Source organism: Neoarius graeffei, chromosome 4 (assembly GCF_027579695.1).
Source record: "Neoarius graeffei isolate fNeoGra1 chromosome 4, fNeoGra1.pri, whole genome shotgun sequence".
NCBI lineage: Eukaryota > Metazoa > Chordata > Actinopteri > Siluriformes > Ariidae > Neoarius > Neoarius graeffei.
The window spans coordinates 5,803,666-5,819,024 of record NC_083572.1 but is presented as its reverse complement, the minus strand read 5'-3'; the positions used below and the strand labels follow the sequence as shown (position 1 = coordinate 5,819,024).

The following is a 15,359-nucleotide window of genomic DNA, read 5'->3' as shown; positions in this document are numbered from 1 at the left end:
GCAAGATTTGCTTTTAAGAAGCAGAGGCGCTCTCCAAGAGGCTGTACGCTTGGATATATCACACTGCAGTTGGACACGAGGACAAATATCAAATGTCAGGATGTGAGATTTTTATGGTAGACAAATTTAAAAAAAAAAAAAAAAAAAAAAAAAAGACAGGTTTGCTAATTGGCTGGCAAAACAGCAGCATTCACTCACAGTAAATAAAATTTTTGTAAATAAATTAAAAAAAAAGTATAGTGTGAAAATTCATCGTAATAATAATATTGATGTCAGTATATCAGCCCTAATTCACACTCAAACCTCCTAAAAATACACAAACATTCCAGAACAAATCCATATAAACATTAGCCGTATTGGGAATTTTCTGGCCTTACCGATGGCCAGCTGGAGCTGGAGCTCAGCTTGTCTCTCCTGCTCCCTGCTTTGCTCTCGGAGCCTCTCGAGCTCGAACTGCTGTCGTGTCTGGAGCATGGCGCTCTCCTGAGCCCACTTCTCCCTCAGGCTGGCCTGCAGCTCGCTCAGTGCCGCCTCCTTCTCCTTCTGCAGGTTGGACTGGGTGAGCTCCAGCTGCGCCGTGTGCAGGTTGGTCAGGCTCAGACGGAGAGCCTCCATCTCCAGACTGTGCTGCGTCTGAGTATGAACACAAATCAGGGCGTTCCCGTCATAAACAGGTTAAGCGTTTAAATAACCGCTTTAACAAATCTGATATGTGATGAAATTAGAAGAACGTGCGTGTTTTGCACCGACCTGGGTTTGCAGCAGCTCTGCTTGATGTGCCGCCTCCAAGCTGTCCCTCAGCACCTCCGAGAGCTCAGCCTTCAGCCGGTCGAGTTCGTCCGTCCGCTGTGCCGCCTGCTCGGTCATCTCTCTCTGATGATCTCGCTCGTGCACCTACACGGAAAGAGATTCACGGATTCCAGCCAGAGAGAAATGGAAAGCCCAACAAATATGCAATTATAAAAATATTAATAACCGAATTATCTATACCTGCTTAATTAGGGTGATTTGTTTCTTCTGCTCCTCTCCCAGGTTGGAACGCAGCACCGAGAGCTCCTTCTCCAAGCGCAAACTCCACTCCTGCACCTGTTTTTTTTTTTTTTTTTAAACAAACAAACAAAAGGGTGGTAAACGGATTAAAAACATTTCAAATCGCTTAGACTGCAGACATTGTAGTGGTTTTAAATTTACCTCCTGTTGATGTTTCTCCTCAAGTCTTTTCTTCTCCTCTTCATGTTCTCTCAGCTCCTTCTGCAAAGCGTTTTCCTTCTCCATGAGCTCCTCCTCTGCCTTCTCTCGGGCTTCTTTCATCTGCTCAAGGTCCACAGCTTTCGCTTGTAGCTGGAGCTGATGCATTTTAAATTGAAACACTTGGTTTGGTACTTTAAACGTCTACAGAAAGTAATAAGCCGTTTCCAAATCAGTTTGAGAAAGAAAAAAAAAAATTAATGAAAAAAAGAAGGAAAGAAAACGACACCAGCAACGTCAGAGAAAGAATGGCAGAAATGGAGAAATAAAGACAGTGGAAAAAAGAAAGAACAAGATAGGGACAAACAAGAAGACACAAGATTGACAAAACAGGAAATAGAAAAAACAACAAGACAGAAGATACAGAAGGGAAAAAGAAGAGAAGAAAGTAGACAAGACAGACAAGGAGAGAAAGAGGAGAGGAAAAATAGGAGCAATAAAACCAAATAGGCAAACAATACAAAAAGACAGCAAAAGAAAATAAAGTTGTGTACATGTTTACAGAACAATTCCATTAAAGATAATTCACTAAACAGAAAAAAAAACCAACAGATCCACACCTCAAAGTTCTCCAGTTCTGTTTCCAGAACCTTTTCCATGTTCTTGTTCTGTTCATCTAGCGCCTGCAGTCGCTTCTCCAAAGCAGCTTTCTCTGCCGAACCCCGACGCAACGCCTCCTCCATATTACTCAGGTTCTCTTTAAGACACATCAGATTGGACTCCAGGTCCACTTTGACCTTCTCCAGCCTCTGCACGTTCTCCACCCTTTCCTCCACTTCTGCTTGGAGCTGCTGGATCTCCCTGTTAGCCGAGTCCAGTTCGAGGGTCTTTTGCCCTAGCAGCACGGACGTGGTTTGGTTCTTTTCTCTCTGGTTCTCCAGCTGGTCCATGAGCTGGTCCCTCTGAGCCTGCAGAGAGGAGAGCTGCCGACCAAACAGAGCCTGGACTTCACAGCTCACCGAGTCCCCAGCCATCTTCTGCTCTTGAACATCTCGGACCAGCTGTTCTTGGTGTTTGAGCTGGAGAATGAGCTTGACCTTGTCCTCCTTCAGTTCCGTCAGAAGCTCCTCTGTGGAGGAGTTCTTAGCGTCAAGTTCCATATTGGACTTCAACTGCTCTTTTTCTTTCTGGCTCTCCAAGTAGCTGAGTTTGTTCTTCAGGTTGTCCTGCTCGTGGATTTTCTCATTGAGGAGCTGCTCGCAGTGAAGCCTTTTATCTCTTTCCGTCTCCAGCTCCCACTTTGCTTCTTCAAGCTCATCTGACGCTTTACTCCAGCGCTCCCGCGCCTCTTCTAACTCTTCAGCAGAGCGTTGAACTTCTTCCTGAAGAACATCCAGCTGTCTCTCTTTCTCTTCCAACTGCTCAGAGAGGTCTCTGCACTGCTGGATCAGAAGCTCCTTGCCCAGATCCACATTTTCGTTTAGCCCATTCAAGGTTGAATTGAAGCTCTGCCATGGTGCCTGGGTGAACATTCCATCTAGTCCAGATGGTTGCTCTTCTGGGTTTGTGTTCTGAGCACCAGATTCAAGGTGAACCAAAAATCTTGATTCGTCTTCAAACTCCAACTTGGAAGCAGTCGAGTTCTCCATGATGCTGCGCTCCTCTAGACTTCGTTCCATCCATGAGCTTTCACACTGCACAGCAGATGCCAAGTACTTCTCCATCAGGTCTCTACTGGTGACCGAGGTATTCGTACTTACAACAGCTTCAGGAGAACTTTCAGTGACCAGCTCCTCATTGCGGTGTTCTTCAAAGGTTTGGATCAAGGTGTCGCTTGTATCAAGCTCGTCAGATTCACCATGAGGGTAATGTTTTTGAGCTTGGTCTAGCAGTTCCTGAATACGTTTGATCTCCTCAGAATGCTCCTCTCGGAGACGCTTGAGTGCAGTCTCATGCTCTTCACCCAACTGCGCTAAATTCAACACCCGCTCTTCCTCCAGGTCCTGTAGACGCAGCTCACAGTTGGCGATTTCAGCTTCGTATTTGGAACGGAGGTGCTTGGACGTTTGTTGTTCTTCCTGAAGCTTGTTCTGAAGTTCTTCCACCAGCCCGTCTAGACGCACCACGTCCTGGTTGAGCCGTTCTTTCTCGGCTTTGTACTGCTGTGCCTCACGCGCCTGTTTCTCCGCACGCTCAAGATCATCCTTAACCGACTGTAGCAGGGCCTCCATCTCAAACTTCTCGCTTTCGAATTTCAAAACAGTCTCCTGCAGGTTCTCAGCACATTCCTGCGCTCGCTTGCTGTTCTGTCGTTCTTCGTCCAGCTCGCATTTTAATTTCTGAATCAGATCGCTGTTCGAATCAAAGTTGTTCTCTGGGCTCGTATTAATCCCGGACAGGATTCCACCATTGGGGCACAAGCTTGATCTGATCTTCTCCATGTGATCTGACGTGAAAGCACTCTGGAGCTGAAAGAGGGAATCCTCCATGACCGTGAGCTTCTGTTGGAGAGCCGTGATCTCCGTTTCCTTCTGAGCCAAAAGGACCTGTTGATCATTTCTCATCTAGAGAGAGGAAAGACTTTCAACTATCAGAAAGGTGCAGCTTTAACACCAAGATTAAAGCTCAATGCAGCACCAATATAAGGTTTATTAGCTCTTGTATGAGAGATGGAGACTCACCTGCAGAGAGCGCTCTACATGTAGCTGCCTGTGGGTTTGAGATAGATCCAGCCATCCCACACTTTTACTGCGTAGGTACTCTTTAGCCTGGGGGGGGAAGAAAACCATACATTTTAAAATTTCCAGCTTGAGTGTTGATGCACATCATTTTGAAAACACTAAGTCTGTGCAGCGGCATGTTGAAATCCCAGACAGCCAATAGCGTTCGAGATACAGGGCTTGACATTAACGTTTTAAGCAGGGCTTTGAACCGGTTCAAGGAACGAAAACCGGGAACTTTTTCTATTTCACATGGAACAGAAACGAAACCAGAAACTTTATTATTTATGTTCCAGAACAGAAACGCTTATTAAAAGTAATGGTAACTGGTTAATACCGGTTTTTATTTCGTTCCTCAAAGTTTCCGTAGCCTACAAATAAAAAAAAAAAAAAAAAAAGTCATTCTTCTCCTGCGCAAGTTTCTATGACCCGCTGGGGTTCACTTCCTGTGTGACGTTCGCTGACTGAATGGAGAGAGCGGGAGGGTGGACTACTATCACGTCTCCACATCTTAAATAAGAGGTAAATATTGCAGTCTATCGTTATTCAAAAACGTCAATTTCAAACACGATATCAATATATTTGTCCACGTTAATGAGAGGCTCGCGAACATTAAATGACGTTAACCTCTGTTAGCCTATCAATGCATAGGGCCTGACTAGCCTTTGGTAACACACTAAACGAATTATCTTTCATTTTTGGCACTTTTTCTGTTTGTGTAGATGGGAAGACATGCTGAGAATCCAAATCGCCAACATTTGAAATAATAATTGTTTTGAATTATTTCTTGTCTTATTTAATGAAGGTTGTAATAGAATTAGCCTACATTTGGCTTAAGCTGGATGAGACAGAGACATAATTTTATAGCCATTTGTTAAACAGCTGACAGGGAACGTAATTAACCGTTCCGGGAGCGAAATTTTGTTCTAACCGGTTCGGGAACGTCTATTTAATGGTGGAACCCAAAACCGGAAACGTTAAAATTCCGTTTCTGTTCGGAACGAACCAATAGGAAAAAACTCCTGGTTCAAAGCCCTGGTTTTAACCCACTTCTCCAGTTGGACAAGCAGCAAGATTTCACTTGTCCGGACCATAATCTTTTTATTACTACGCATTTACTAGTTCAATGGGGGGGCGAGCTACAAAGTTTATCAAAAAGCAGGTATAATAATTATGCTTTATTATTATGATTCATAAATTTTCAATAAAACTCAAACTTCAACTAACAAACAAAAACTATCCAAAGCCCCATTATGGCGCGTGTTATTCTAACCCATAACCTGATCTGCAGTTTTAAGAGTTAGACTCACTCAAATTCAAAGCTTCTGAAGGAAGAAATAATTTTTTTTTTTGCGGGCCAAATCCTGCGCTCTCATTAGCTGGCCAGCAGGCCCGGTTACAGACCTCTGGCGACTCGCTCATTCACAACAACAAACACAATAGCAATTTTTGTCAACATTTATTTTCGCATTTCTCAGGAGAATAGCATTAATTTTACAGCATGGATAGCGATAACGACAGTGTTCACAGCAAAAGCGAGTTTTACTACCCTGAGGAAGAAGAAATAAAACAGTTCAGGAGAAAGCTAAAAACCTGTAACTGTTGCTAACGCCGAGCAAAAACATGGCTGAATCCTGAATGACTCAATTTTGTATAAATAGGGGACGACATAGGCGGCAAAATGTAGTTTTTTCCTGCCATGGAAGTGCACTTGTATACCGAGGAGGAAGCAATTTGCATTACAGCCGTGAATGAGGATTCAAAATGGTGGCTCGGCTCGGTTTTCCCTTTCAGGCGCTCTCGTTTTCTGTTAGAATTTGGTAAAGAAAAAAATTAATATATTATTTACCAGCTTAAGGTCGGTCCGTATGGTGAAATACCGTGACCTCGGCCTTGAATATTGACCTCGATCAGTACTTTTAAGACCTCGGTCACGGTATTTCACCATACGGACTTCCTAGCTGGTAAAGAACATGTATATCTTGATTAATCCAGTAAAACGTGAAGTATAAATTAATTTAAAGAAAACGAGTTGGACATAAGGGTGACGGAATCATATTGTGAATGAAAAACCATGAATGAGTTCAGCACTGTCGTAAAATTCCCGCAAAATATATTTTACGACATGTGATGGTTAGTGCAAACCATACAAAAGAAAAATACAATAAATGTCCGAATGAAATGAAGAATCAGCACATATTTATTTTATTGAGGTATCTGATGGCCGTTTCTCCAATTTCAAGGAAGTCTAATAATCTATAATTAGTTATTACAACGTGGTCATTTTTACACATGCGCACCTGCTGTACTCAGCTTTCCTGGAATTTCGCAAAGAATAACACGTCCGGATCACTGAGGGGACTGAACTAGTTTTGTTGAAACTCTATTGATGTAACTCTTGAATAATAAAATTATTTATTTTCAACAAACATTCAACTCATCCTGTCAGACAGGCAGATTTGACTTAATGTTTGGTTGTCCCGGACAATCGGACTACCATTAACGTCAAGCCCCGAGATACACCACCTACACTTTAATCAACAAACTTGACAGTATATTAGCAAACTAGCTATATACATAGACGAGCGCCTTCACCCAAGCCTGTCCACTATGACCACTATGCATTTTTAGAGAGTCATGTCTTCACTGGAAACCAGTTCCAGCATGACAGCGCCCCTGTGCACAAAGCTACCTTCATGAAGACATGGAGAACTTAACTTCCTTGCACAGAGCCCTGACTTCAACCACGCTGAACTGCACCCCAGATGCTACAGTACTTCTCAGTTCCTGATCTCACTAAAGCTCTTGTAACTGAATCCCCATAGCCACACCTCAAAATCTAGCGGAAAGACTTCGCAGAAGCATGGAGCTTATTATAACAGCAGCGAAATGAGACAATCTGGAATGGAATGTCCAACCACCACATATGGGTCTAATGATCAGGTGTCCAAATAATTTTGGTTGTAGCATCCAATAAAGGCGAAAAGCTCAAAAGTGATGTGCTGAACGGTTGTGGTGGTTTACCTGCTGGAGTTGCTGCTGCAGCTCCTGTATCTGACCCGTCAGCTGCTGTGCTTCCAGCTGCACCTGGTCTCGGCTCATCAGCGCCGCCTGCAGGTTGACGCTGAGCTGTGAAATGATCTCGTTTCGCTTCTCCACTGCTGCCTGTAACTGCTACAAGGCATTAATGAGGAACAGTGTTAAAATCTCATCGTCACCTTTCCATCACATGCACTTAAGCAAAATGTTGAACTGGCATTAAACTACATTCTAATTTTTTTTTTTTTTAAATAGAAATATTTATTATAACACAGGAAAGCAAATTTGCTCTGAAATGCTTTTGCCTTCTTGTGAACGTGTTACGTTTTGCAGGCTCTCTCAATAGCTTATTTTTTTCGCGGTCCGGTTTCCATCAAATCCTGCGCTCTGATACCCCTTTTCCACCAAATCAGTCCCAGGGCTGGTTCGGGGCCAGTGCTGGTGCTGGTTCACAACTCGTTCAACTTGCGAGCCAGCTGAGAACCAGTTTGCTTTTCCATAGCTCGTGGTGCCATGTCATTACGTTGCTGTATACGTCATTACAGTACGTCGCTGTATACGTCAGTTACGTCACTACGTTTGCTTAAACCTTGGCACAAATAACGAAGCAAAAACAACACGGAAGCAGCAGCAACAACAACAGCAACAACAACAACAACAATAATAATAATAATAATAATGGCCGACTTCGCGCTTGTACAGCTGCTGCTTCTCGCCGCTTAAAAATGGCGACCTTTCGCGGTCTTATTGTTGTTGGTCTTAACAACTCTGCCCCCCCGCTGACGTAAGCGGTTCTTTCCTCTGGCCCAGCAGAGAGTTGGTGCTAGCCTGGAACCGGTTTTTCTGGCCCCAGAGCCAGTTCTTTGTCAGTGGAAACAGAAAACCCGGTTCCAAACTAAGCACTGGCCCCGAACCAGCCCTGGAACTGCTTTGGTGGAAAAGGGGCATGATTGGCTGGCTCCCGGGTCCGTATCCTACGATACGGACCTCTGGCGACTCACTCGTTCACAACAAACATAGTAGCACTTTTTGTCAACATTCATCTTTTTTTATAAGATTATCAAAAATCTTACAAATTTTTGCCAGCATTTCTCAGGAGAATAGCATTAATTTTACAGCATGGACAGCGATAACGACAGTGTTCACAGCGAAAGCGAGTTTTACTCCCCTGAGGAAGAAGAAATAAAACATTTCAGGAGAAAGCTAAAAACCTGTAACGTGCTAACGCCGAGCAAAAACATGGCTGAATCCTGAATGACTCAATTTTGTATAAATAGGGGACGACATAGGTGGCAAAATGTAGTTTTTTTCCTGCCATGGAAGTGCACTTGTATACCGAGGAGGAAGCAATTTGCATTACAGCCGTGAATGAGGATTCAAAATGGCGGCTTGGCTCGGTTTCCCCTTTCGGGTGCTCTCGTTTTCTGTTAGAATTTGGGAAAGAAAAAAATAAATATATTATTTACCAGCTTAAGGTCGGTTCGTATGGTGAAATACCGTGACCTCAGCCTTGAATACTGACCTTGGCCTAGAGGGGCTCGCTCAGTACTTTTAAGACCTCGGTCACGGTATTTCACCATACGGACCTCCCAGCTGGTAAATAACGCATTTAATAAAACACTTGACATTTTTGTTAGGACTAGATGATAAGATGATCCATTAATATGATAAATCGTCATGAAACACCTTTAAGACCCAGTGTTTTATTTTTTTTTTTCCTCCTCACCAATTAAATTTTTGCTGGAAGTTTAACAAATCATGCGATTCTGCCTTTAAGTGCTGTCCCACGTACATCATATCATCCATATCCAACCAAAATTTGTTAAACTTTCACCTTCAGTTGTTCTTTGCTCGTGTGTGTGACTACAAATTCTCCTAAAAGGTCTTCTTGCTCATTAGGCTGATCCGCTGCCCTTCTGTCCGCAGGAAGTGAGCCCTGTTCCTGTGAATCTGTTTGGTTCACCTCTTCAGGATCACCAGCGTCATGAGGCTGTAGCGACTCCTACAGGATCGATCACACACTGTAACTTCGTGTTCAGACATAATAATAATAATAATAATACTCAAAGAAAATCAAAATCAAACCTCGAGCTCCTCTTTGCTGTCCTGTTCATGAGCGTGATCGGGTTGGGACTCCTCTTGTGCTGAACGGTCGTTTGTAGCGTTCTTCCTCTTCGCAGTGGCGGTACTGTTGCGTTTCGCCTGCTGCTGTCTAAAGTGTGCAAGCTGCAAGTACGGCAGAGAATGGAAGCAAAATCCAGAAAAACGCCTATGGTAAGTCAAGATGGCCAATTTTGTTTTTCAGATGTACAACCAGCAACAGCAAGAAAACAGCCAAGTGAGACATTAACAATAAAATCAATTCCACTAATTTTAACGAACAAAAAGACCACAGTCCTGCCTTCTTGGTTTAAATTTTGGCTCACAATGCTCAAGTTTGTGAGGTTTACATAGACCTATATAATTGGTGCAAAGAAACAAACGCACACTTTGCGTCTCGCATCCCGGATTAGCTTCTGAAGTTAATTTGCGTTCGTCGGATTGCGGCCTTATCTGAAAAAGCTGAAACGTTTCGGGGATATCCGCTGCATCACCAAAAACTACATGGAACAAGAGTCTTCAACACCAATCCTGTTTTTTGGAAGCGGTCCCTTATTTAAAAAAAAAACCACACACAAAGAAATGTAAAAGCATCCGTTTACAACACAACCCTACAACCGATCCCTCCACAGCTTTCTTAAGCAGCTTACTCCGGATTAAAGCACATCCCTAACCAGGTTTACACCCTGACACACACAGCCATGCTATATTACAGTATTAGTCATGTAGCACCCAGGGTCTCTGCACATTTCTGACCAGCAAAAATAATACTTTTAAAGACCATTTTAAGACCACCGAGTATAAAAAATAAGACCACTACCGCGGAACAAATACGTACAGTAAAAAAAAAAAAAGCACACTCTAGGTTAAGTTCAAAGCATTTTTTTTTTTATAAAAAATGTGCATCTTCAGTTTACAAAACAGAACATTAGCTGCCTTCTCGATATTTTAATAGTAGGGTACTGCTGTAAACAAACAGTGAGGAAACAAATTGATCTTCAGTTAACAAAACAGAACATTAACTGCTTTCTCAATATTTTAATAGTAGGGTACTGCCATGAACAAACAGTGAGGAAGCAAGGAAGTTTGACTACTGATCGAACTGCCTCTGGGGACTGTTGTTGCCCGACTAGCAGCATAGCGCATATGCTTTTCCCCTTTCGAGTGAGCGTCAAGGGCTTTACAGCCCATTGTTGTTAACTTGATGTCTTTCCGACATACCTTACATCTCGCTTCATATTCTGAAGTTGCTGTTGTTAGCCAACTTTTGTATTTTGGCTCCTCAAGCCACTTGTTACTAAACTTACACTTCCCCATCTCCGTTCATGTTCAACCACTTCTTCCTCGTCTGCTCTACTCTCAATGGTTCTACTACCAGTGTTGGGCACGTTACTTTCAAAAAGTAATTAGTTATAGTTACTAGTTACTTTTCCCAAAAAGTAACTGAGTTAGTAACGGAGTTACTTTGTCATAAAAGTAACTAATTACCAGAGAAAGTAATTATTCCGTTACATTTTGTTCCCCCTCAAAAAAAAAATCAAATTAAATTAGTGTAATCATAATAAAAGTGAATGTTAAGTGTGTTTAATGACTGAAATGGACACCTAACAGAACCAATTAGTAATGTTATCTACACTATATTAATATTTTTGTGGGACAGTGTGAGATAAGACATCTATCAAATGTAATATATTTCTGTAGTTATTAAAATTGTTACTAATTACTGGCCACTGACGAGGACAAACGCTTTGTTCCTCGACATAATGTGCATTGCACGTAAACACTCTTACCTTTTATTTCAAGTAATGAAAAGTCCTGGCTGTATTTCCAGTGTGAAAGCGCAGTGCTGGGCTGACCGCTCGCCATCGCTGGCTCTTCCGATTGAAAGAGCGCGCAGTAGTGCAGTAGGCGTGGCCTACCTACGTATGTTGTCCAAATCTACTCTGATTGGCTTACTGTGCCGTTGTCTCGTGTCTCCCCGCCCCACACGAAAGCAGAGTAAAGAAAGGCTGAACGAGCAGCGTGCCAGATGAGAACAGCTTTAATAAAGTAACGCATAGTATTTTATTGTAAATAACGGGAACGGCGTTATAACGATGTAAAAAGTAATTAGTTAGATTACTCGTTACTAAAAAAAAGTAACGCCGTTAGTAACGCCGTTTATTTCTAACGCCGTTATTCCCATCACTGTCTACTACATGGATAAAAGAACACACTGCCCCCAGTGGCGTGGTTCCTGCGCTATTAGAACTAGTGCTAGACACACAACGGCTCTTGTGCTACTTGTTCAGCATCTTGATAACAAACGACGCTGGTTGAATAAATAACGTTAGCGCGGAGAAAAAAATCCAGACATATGTTTTTTTTTCCATTTACCGTAGGCTACCCGGATGAAATTTAATACCTCCCATGTGAAATTTAATACCATAGCTCAAAAAATAGCGAAATATAATGCTTTTTAAGACCTTAAAAAACACATATTAAAAATAAGACTTTTTAAGACTTTTTAAGGATCCGCGGAGACCCTGAGCACCAACACATCCATCCATTCATCAAGAACATAGGATTCCAGATAACCACAACTTTGAAAATTTACCATAAAAAACACAGAGCAAAGAGACACATGCACATAAAACACCCGAGAACCACTTTCACGATGTCTTAAACTACTGACCCGGATATAGGACTCGGCTTACAAGAACAAGTATTTCTCCGAGATTATACGCATCCCGTTTTCAGCAAATGTACACATGATGAGCTTATTTTGCACTCAGTCATGCTCGAGAGTTCCCCCCCCCCCCAAAGACAGGGAAAAAAAAAAAGTTAATCATTTCACGATTAACATGTACTGAAGCCGTCAGCTTTCTGATGACGATATCTTGAACAGAAACAACTCAGGAATGTGTCACTAAGGCTACGTTTACACTAGACCGTATCTGTCTCGTTTTCTTCGCGGACGCACTGTCCGTTTACATTAACCCCCCTGAAAAAGCGGGGAAACGGGAATCCGCCAGCGTCCACGTATTCAATCTAGATCGTATCAGCTCCGGTGCTGTGTAAACATTCAGAATACGCGAATACGCTGTGCTGAGCTCTAGCTGGCGTCTCATTGGACAACGTCACTGTGACATCCACCTTCCTGATTCGCTGGCGTTGGTCATGTGACGCGACTGCTGAAAAACGGCGCAGACTTCCGCCTTGTATCACCTTTCATTAAAGAGTATAAAAGTATGAAAATACTGCAAATACTGATGCAAATACTGCCCATTGTGTAGTTATGATTGTCTTTAGGCTTGCCATCCTTCCACTTGCAAGTAATAAGTGATATGCGCTGGGATCACACACACAGCGGCTCAGTCCCGAATCGTGGCTTGTTCACTTCACTCGCGCGCTCTGTGAGCTGCGCAGGGCCGGAGTGCGCACCCTCCAGAGGGCACTCGCTGTTCAGGGCGGAGTGATTTGGAGCGCAGGATGCCTGCGGAGCCGAGCGTATCCGCGTATTGGTGTTGCTGTGTGCACGGCTAACGGTTTTAGTGTCAACGCGAATCGTTTTAAGAACGTTAATCTGATGATCCGCTGATTCGACGTAATGTAAACGTAGCCTAAGAGGGGGAAAAAAAAATCAGTACAAATGGAGATCAAATCTATGGGGGTGTGTCACTCTGTGCCAGCGCTGGTTCAAGTCAATGTTTTACTTCTTAGTGCAGTGAACATTAAAGGGTGCGTTAGTGAAGATGAATTTTCTTTTTTCAAAATTCTTCGATGGGTTCAACAATTGATTTATATTTTTCCTTGAGCTCACTCCCGTATTCCCGCCCATGTTTACAAAGCACCACCCCAGGATCCCAGGTGATCCGTATAGCGTGTATGAAAATGACTGACAGGTTTAGTCGAAGCTCCTGAACGTATTAGATGCAATTCAGAAGTTGGCATGCATGCACAAAGACAAATTTTGGAGAGAAGTGAGTGAAGGTTGGTACTTTAATCGGATACAACTTGATTGGAACGCATTTATATACAGCAAGAAATACTATTCGCAAATTCTGGATTTCTAAGGACGTCCCTGCACTGGACACATGGTATAAGGAGATACTGAGAATACTCCCTCTGGAAAAACTGACTTTCACCCTTCATAACAACGTCAAGGAATTAAAGGTCCCATGGCATGAAATTTTCACTTTCTAAGGTTTTATAACGTTAAAATGAGTTCCTCTGACCTTCTTAAGTCACCCCAGTGGCTAGAAATTTCATAATGTGTAAACCAAACTATGCCCAACATTTGAGAATGGCGCGTCAAAACGGCGCGTTGATGAGCTCTTCCCTTTACTACGTCAGCAAGGGAGATGATCCCCACGCCCCCCCTCTGGATTCCCACCCACTGTATGGATTGCCCGCCCAGTTGTAGTGAGGAGACCATAGAGGACACAACAACATGGCATCACCTAAGCGAGCGAAACATGGAAATTGCGCTGTACATGGATGTGACAACACAGAAAAGAGTCTGTTTTTACTGCCGACGGGAGAGCCCCTGAAGACGCAGTGGCTTAATTTTATTTACTCCAATAATACGCCGTCGAGTCTACCCAAGACGGTGTATGTTTGTCGGAAGCATTTTCCTGAGGAATGTTTCCACAACTTGGGACAGTACAGGGCAGGTTTTGCACATCAACTGTCACTGAAGCCTGGGTCCGTACCAAGCATCCCTGCCGCATCAGCAACAAACACCGAACAAGTAAGTGTATAACTGTTAAGTCGTTTTGCCGTGTTTTAAAATCGGTGCCACGTTAGCCTTGCAATGGCTACATTAGCTGTGCAGCTAACCGCTTCCTGCAGTTAGCCAGGTACTCTGCGCTACAAAACTAAAGAGCATGCAGCATGCTCTGTTAAACTGAGTTTAGTCTGGAAATTGACTGTAACTTATGAGCTTATGTTTGACTATTGCTCCGCAATGCATGTCTTCTGTTGGATAAGCGCTATGTTGCTGTAGTTGCTGCTTCTATCCTCTTTGGTTATGGAGTGCGTGTTCAAGCCTAGGGTATTATACGTTCGTAAACTACCACTCCGAACACTCTCACTCTCTGTTCTCTGTGTCACGTTGAGTTTATGAAAGGAGTCCGAGGGAGAACGCCCCCACCCTCTACCCTTCCCCGCCTCCTGCTTCTCATTAGCAAAACGACGCACTGGGAAAAGCGCTGAAATGGGGCTTTCTCCCAGGAGGCTATATCTATGTGCCGAGGGTTCATTTCGAGAAAGGCTGCGGATATAACATCCAGAAACCTCCACGAGCCTGTTTAAAGCATCAACAAACCACCATGCCATGGGTCCTTTAAAGCTAGACAGCCTTTCAGATTTTTCAAGTGGAGGTCATCAAAAGAATTTTCCCAGACACCCAATTATTTTTGTTTAGTGGACTGAAAGCTACTGAATTCAAATCACAGACTTTTTTTTTTTTTTAGAATAGAACAATTAAGGAATTTATCTCCACATGGCCCTAAATTCCCTGCTTCATCATGACCCAATACAAGAGAAAAATGGAGGATGTGAGTGTGCGAATGAAACGTGAAAGACCGACTACAGTAACAGAAAGAAAGTGAGAAGAAAAGACGTTATGTTCTATACGAAGGAAAGGAAACGCAGGACCGAACTAATAAATATGGGCGCTCAGCGAGCACCTCGGTGTGATCAGCTGTTCGTTTAGCGACAGAATGATGGAACTGTCAGTGCACGCTCAAAGATAAACCTGCGCATGCGCACACACGGACTTCCTCTGTCTGCTTGAAGCGAGCAATTTCATGCACATTATCTGCTGTAATCCCCTCAAATTAAATAACTTCCCAGCCACAGCACAAAACAGCCTGATATTTTGAGAGATGACAGAAAAACACATCACAATGACCACATTTCAGACGGAACTAAATTTCACCTATTTTATGAAATCGAAAGGCCGTCTAGCTTTAAGATACGGCAACCAGTCTGGGACGCCGTCTACTCCTCTGGACTGGACTCTGTGCTACCAATTTAACAACATTACATCCAACGATATGTAATTGTGTCAGTAATTAGGTCAGCCTGGTCATACGTGTGGGGTCTTCATGTGGTTTTTTTTTTGGCTTGGCCGTCCCATCCTATTTTCTTTTGCAGCACATCTGTAAAGCTGTGACTGCAGCTGTTTGTGTGGTTTTTGTGGGAATTTCCAGTCGTGTGCAAAAGTCTTAGGCACATGTAAAGAAATGCTGTAGATCAAAAATGGCTTAAAAATAATGAAGTTAACATTTAAAAAAAAAAAAACTATAAAACAATAAGCCGCCATAA

The 15,359-nt window shown here is 43.0% G+C and overlaps 1 protein-coding gene across 2 annotated transcripts in view; it reads right to left on the bottom strand.

Annotated features, from left to right (window-relative positions):
* The window catches only part of pcnt (pericentrin), an 82,104-nt gene that overhangs the window by 62,424 nt on the left and 4,321 nt on the right, over positions 1-15,359 (bottom strand). For both annotated transcript variants that reach the window (XM_060918704.1, XM_060918705.1), the window contains exons 2-10: positions 9,033-9,173; positions 8,782-8,949; positions 6,933-7,082; positions 3,870-3,956; positions 1,809-3,752; positions 1,192-1,347; positions 991-1,086; positions 751-894; positions 378-633 (exon numbers count right to left, since the gene is read on the bottom strand). In XM_060918704.1, the coding sequence (XP_060774687.1) occupies positions 378-633; positions 751-894; positions 991-1,086; positions 1,192-1,347; positions 1,809-3,752; positions 3,870-3,956; positions 6,933-7,082; positions 8,782-8,949; positions 9,033-9,173 (3,142 nt within the window). The remainder of the gene's footprint in view (positions 1-377; positions 634-750; positions 895-990; positions 1,087-1,191; positions 1,348-1,808; positions 3,753-3,869; positions 3,957-6,932; positions 7,083-8,781; positions 8,950-9,032; positions 9,174-15,359) is intronic.